At 47.9% G+C, this 5,484-nt stretch overlaps 1 protein-coding gene across 4 annotated transcripts in view; it reads right to left on the reverse strand.

Moving 5' to 3' along the window:
• Positions 1 to 5,484, reverse strand: part of LOC103268499 (leucine-rich repeat-containing protein 51) — a 34,398-nt gene that overhangs the window by 12,069 nt on the left and 16,845 nt on the right. For 3 of the 4 annotated variants that reach the window (XM_008066085.2, XM_021716563.1, XM_021716562.1), the window contains 3 exons: positions 3,597 to 3,802; positions 2,556 to 2,704; positions 2,054 to 2,273 (listed from right to left, as the gene is read on the reverse strand). In XM_008066085.2, coding sequence (XP_008064276.1) covers positions 2,132 to 2,273; positions 2,556 to 2,704; positions 3,597 to 3,802 — 497 coding nt within the window. In that variant the 3' untranslated portion in view covers positions 2,054 to 2,131. Of the gene's footprint in view, positions 1 to 2,053; positions 2,274 to 2,555; positions 2,705 to 3,596; positions 3,803 to 5,484 lie in introns of those variants that run through there. The other variant, XM_008066084.1, reaches the window with a different exon arrangement.

Genomic DNA, 5,484 nt, shown 5'->3' on the forward strand with positions numbered 1-5,484 from the left:
GGCCTGGTATGTCTTCACAGGCATTGGGAAGATGGAGATACCACTTTGGAGGAGTGATCACCAGGAGACCTAGGGGATCCCCTAACTACCCTTTCTCTTGGCCTCAGAGTCACTCCTGCTCCCTTCTCCCTGACTTGGTGCTCACACGCACCTCACTCGGGTTTGTGACCAGGGTCTAGAATGAGCTTGAATTTGAATGAATTGAGTTTGTATTTCTAGCACCCTGGGTTTTTATATGTTTGGTCTTTTTTCTTTTTGTTTTGGTTTGTCACCCTCGATAAAGGAAGTATATTCATCTGTATGCTGATTCCAGCCCTTCTGTCCTGCTCACCACCCACTCTTTCTTCTGGCTCCTCAAATCTATGAGCAGTGAGATGGGGGGAAGGGGACATCTAGGGGCACTGAAGACAAATCCAGGAGATAAGGTTGAGGGTGTCAGAGCTTAGCTGAGACTTGGCCTGGACTAACCTCAGTTGGATAATACTTCTTGTCCTTTCTCCAGTGATGGGAACTTTGTCAAAGCTGAACAAATTTGAATCTGTGGCAGCTTTAATTTTGGGGGGCCTTGCCTCAGGCTCAGTGGAGTTACCAACAGCCTTCAGGGGCGGGGGAGACAAATGGGAGGAATTTGAAAGCAGACCAGGCCGAAAATACCTGATACAAAGTCAACAAGCAAATGTTTTTAAGCAGAAGATTCCCTTTTTTTTTTTTTGAGTCTCACTCCATTGCCCAGGCTGGAATGCAGTGGCACAGTCATGGCTCACCACAACCTCAAACTCCTGGGCTCAGGTGATTCTTCTGCCTCAGCCTCCTGAGTAGTTGGGACTACAGGTGCATGTCCAGCTACGTTTTTTTTTTTTGTAGAGATGAGTTCTCACTATGTTGTCTAGGCTGGTGTCAAACTCCTGGGCTCAAGCAGTCCTCCCACCTCTGACTCCCAAAGTGCTGAGATTATAGGCATGAGCCACTGCACCAGTCCAAAAGATTATTTTTAGTTGTTTTTTGTTGTTGTTGTTGTTGGAGGCTGTTGTGAGCTGTGATCATGCCATTGCACTCCTGAAGATTCTTTTTATTTTTTATTTTTTGAGTTGGAGTCTCACTGTGTCACCCAGACTGGAGTGCAGTGGCCGCTCCTGGCCACTGCAGCCTCGACCTGCTGGGCTCTGGCGATCCTTCCGCCTCAGCCTTCCAAGTAGCTGGAACTATAGGCGTGTGCTACCATGCCCGGCTAATTTTTGACTTATTGTAGAGATGAGGTCTTGCCAAGTTGCCCAGGCGGGTCTCGAACCCGTGGGCTCAGGCAATCCACTCACCTCAGCCTCCCAAAGCACTGGGATTACAGGCTGAGCCACCAAGCCCGTCTCTGAAGATTCTTTTTTTTTTTTTGAGTCAGAGTCTCACTCTGTCGCCCAGACTGGAGTGCAGCGGCCGCTCCCGGCCACTGCAGCCTCGACCCGCTGGGCTCTGGCAATCCTTCCGCCTCAGCCTTCCGAGTAGCAGTAATTACAGGCGTGTGCTACCGCGCCCGGCTGATTTTTTGATTTATTGTAGAGATGAGGTCTCACTGCCCAGGTGGGTCTCGAACCCGCAGGCTCAGTCAATCCACTCACCTCAGCCTCCCAAAGGCGCGGGATTACAGGCTGAGCCACCGAGCCCGGCCTGAAGATTCTTTTTATGAAATGAAATCTTAAACAGAATCCCAACATATAAAGCATAAGATGGAATTATTCTGATCTGATTGAAATAGAGGTGGGGTTTCAGAGATCAACCTGACGTGGAGGCTCTGAGGCATTTTCACAGACTCTGGTACTCTGTGAAGAGTCTGGGAATTACTGGTGTACTCCAACCCCAAGATACCTAAGCTGGAGAGTACAAATGGGCCCAGAGAGCTAGATAATTCTCTCAAGGCCATGTGGTAAGCCCAGGTCTCCTGTGTCCCAGGCCAATAATCCTTTCCTTACACTGCCTCCCTCTCAGCAAAGTAAGACTAGAGCTCCTGGCAGTTGCCTGAGTTGGAGGGCATCTCTATAGGGTACAAGTGACTTCTAATCTGCCAAACAGCTCAAGTCATTTATTGTCAAACCAAGCTGTCCATCCTCAGGCCTTTAGGACTCCTGGGGTCCTGGGAGCCTCATAGTGCACTGTGCTTGATCCGGGTCTTTTTGGGCTTGATGTTCATGCGTTTCCAGACTTCAGCTGTGGTGCGGTCTGCTTTGGTGACGCCACTGAAGTCGAACGTGGTGATACGGGACAGGGTGCACAGCACATATTGCCTGTGGGGAAGACTGGGGCTGGGGGACAGCCCCCCCACCAGAAACCCCTTTCCCCATCCAGCAGTTGCTGCTGTCTTTCCTGACTGCAAGGAATGGAGGAACTTGGGTATAATTTTGAGGAAACTGAGTTTATCCTTACTAATAGCAAGAAATGCTTAAAGGTGTGCTACTCCCTTCCCAGATCCAAGCACGGCAGAAGAATGGACATAGGTGTCTTGTCTCCCTTTCCCTTTCCCTGAGGGGAGCCCAGCTGGACCCCAGCCCCAGGGGTAGGGCACTTACCTATACCCCTTCTCTTCTTCCATGGGGTTCCCATGGAGTGTCAGGCTCCGGAGCCGAGGGAGGACAGCCAGCTTATTCACTTCCCCCAGCTGCTGGATGCTGTTGCCATGTAGGTAGAGGACACTCAGGTTGAGCAAAGTTGTTAGGACCTTTTGGGGGAAGGAAACCATAAGCCAAGCTGGATAGAACCCTGAATTTATGCTCAGGACTGACTCATGGGCTGAGAAGGAAGGATGTGGGGAACAACTTGCCCTCTACTCCGACCCTCCCTCCACAGCTCTACTGTGTGACTCTAATCTACTTTCCTTTACCTTTTAAGGGCTACCGGGCATCACACTGAAAAAAAACTGTGATCTGAGGGTCAGGAGCTATTGGCCTGGTTACCAGCACTGCCACTGACTTGCCTCTCCTGCCTCTCCACTGAGTCTTAGTTGCCCCTTCAACGAAGACCCTTCTGGCTTTGGTGATCTTTGATTCTATCACAGCAAGGGACAGGAAGACAGAGTATCATGCTAGGCACATATGACGCTCTTAAAATATTAAATTGAGACCACCACTCCAGGGGAATTGTTTCCAAGTCACACTCTAGCCCCTTTCCCCCTTACAGGGATCCTGGACTAAAAGAGGCCAAATTTTATTTCTTAAAATTTGAATCTGAGGTCACAGAAAGTAAGTGCTGAACTTTTATACCTACCTCTGTCACATGGTAGGTACCCAGTAGTGACAGCTGCAATTTTACTTCAGCCTCTGATGTGCCAGTTGGTTTTAATATAATCCTTACAAAATTTTTGTGATGCTGGCATATTATCCCATATTTCAGACAAAGACTGAAGTTCTGAGGTTAGGTAGCTTGCCCAAAGCCACACACTAAGAGGGAAACTCAGGATTTGAACCTACATCTGTCTGATCCCCTAGCCTTGTGCTTTGGCCTGCACCATGCTGCCTCACAACTTTCTTGACAACATGTGGGAGTGGAGAGGTTGGGGATTGGGCAAAGTAGCTTGGGCCCTCCCAGCTGGATTCCTAGGGCTAGGAACTCACAGGGTCGATGGAAGTCAGATCATTGAAGGACAGGTCAATCCAGGCCAGATTCTCTGGGTGTTCCAGCAGCTGTGAAGCCACTTGTTTGAAGTCTTTCAGATCACTGAGGACATTGTTATTCAGCCACAGGGACTGGGTCAGTGACTTCCCTGACTTTGAATGCTTCAGTGGTCGTTGCCCTGTCCTTGGCTCCTCACTCATCAGATCTGTGGAAACAAAGTGAGGCTTGGTTATATCATCTTTGCTTTTCTGGCTTTAGGGAGTGGGAAAGGACAGAGCTGGAAAGTTTAGCAGCCTAAGCCATAGCTGGAGGGGGCTGTCAGGGCTATAGCTTGCCCTGTGCTTAAGTCTAGTGCAACCCTATCCCACAGGTCCCTGCTGTCAGAGTAAGTTGGGATTAAGGGCCAAAGACTTTCTATTCCAAACTGTTGGCTTTCTGAGTCACATGGTCTTCTCATGTCTATTTTATCATTGGGTCTTTATACCAATCCTATGTGGGGTTGGGGTATGGCAAAAACACTTCCATTTTATACATGAGGAAACTAAGAACCAGAGTTGTTGGGCTTCAACTAAGAAGATGTTAGCACAAAACCTGGAATTATTCACTGGTGGAGACTATATAGTTCACTGCTATGCAATATACTCTGATGTCTTCCCTTTCTTTCCATCGATGTTGAGCAGCTACAATGTGCTAGATACTGGGTATACCATGGTGAATAAAATGAGAGTTCGTATGCCAGGCTGTATATGAGTAAGAGGGCAGGGATGAAGCAGGCATTTGTGCCTTGGAGCTTATATGGGCAAGATGGAAGCAAGCAGCAATATAGTGTGATAAGTGCTACATAATAGTTATGGCAGCACAGAAAAGGGTCTCCTTGCCCAATCTGGGAACTCAGGGACGTTTTCCAGGGAAGGTGAAGCTTAGCCAAATCTCAGTGGATTAGGCAAAGAAGAGTAAAAAGGATGGAAATAGCATGAGCAAAAGTATAGAGCAGCATGGGTAGGGTGTGTGTGTGTGTGTGTGTGTGTGTGTGTGTATGGATGTATGGTACAAGGGGGACAAGGAAGAAAAAAGAGGAACCCAGTCATAAAATATTGAATACTAGGCTAAGGACCTTGGGCTTGACCCTGTAAGTGATGAGAAAGCACTGGTAAAGGAGATGATTCAAATTGTTTATTTCAGAAAGATCCCTCTGAAGCTTCATTTTGGAGTATGGATTTTAGGGGTAGGTGGGACTGAATGACCAAACTGGCTATTTCATTCATCCAGGCAAGAGATGAGAGGGACATACAATCAACATGATTTGGTTCACTGGATGTAGACTGATATAAAGGCAAAAGAATATTCAAGGGGTAGTGGCCAGTTTTTTTGTTTGGGTGACCAGGAGTGACCTAACTGGTAAGGAATTGCAAAGAGAGAAACAGGGCTGGAAAGGCTTGGCTTTGGTGTGTTTGAGGTTCCTGTAGTAGAAAAAGGTGGAGAAGCCAAGAAGGCAGTTGGCATATGAAGGTCTGAACCTTAGGAGATGCAGACTTGAGAATCATTAGCATGGAGGGTATAAAGTTAAGGAACTAGATGAGAATCCTCAGGGAGAATGAGGGAAGAGAGGAAAGAGTATGTTGAAGAACTTAATAAATGACCAGGCATGGTAGTTCCCAGCACTTTGGGAGGCTGAGGTGAGAGGATTCGAGACCAGCCTAGGCAACTTGGTGAGACCTCATCTCTACCATAAATCAAAAAGTTAGCTGGGCATGGTGACACATGCCTGTAGTTCCAGCTAATTGGAAGGATCACCTGAGCCCAGCAGATCAACGCTGCAGTGGTTGTGAGTGTGCCACTGTACTCCAGCCTGGGTGACAGAGAGAGACTCCAACTCAAAAAAAAAAA

This window comes from Carlito syrichta, unplaced genomic scaffold (genome assembly GCF_000164805.1).
Source record: "Carlito syrichta isolate Samal-C Ts95f unplaced genomic scaffold, Tarsius_syrichta-2.0.1 Scaffold308842, whole genome shotgun sequence".
Taxonomy (NCBI): domain Eukaryota; kingdom Metazoa; phylum Chordata; class Mammalia; order Primates; family Tarsiidae; genus Carlito; species Carlito syrichta.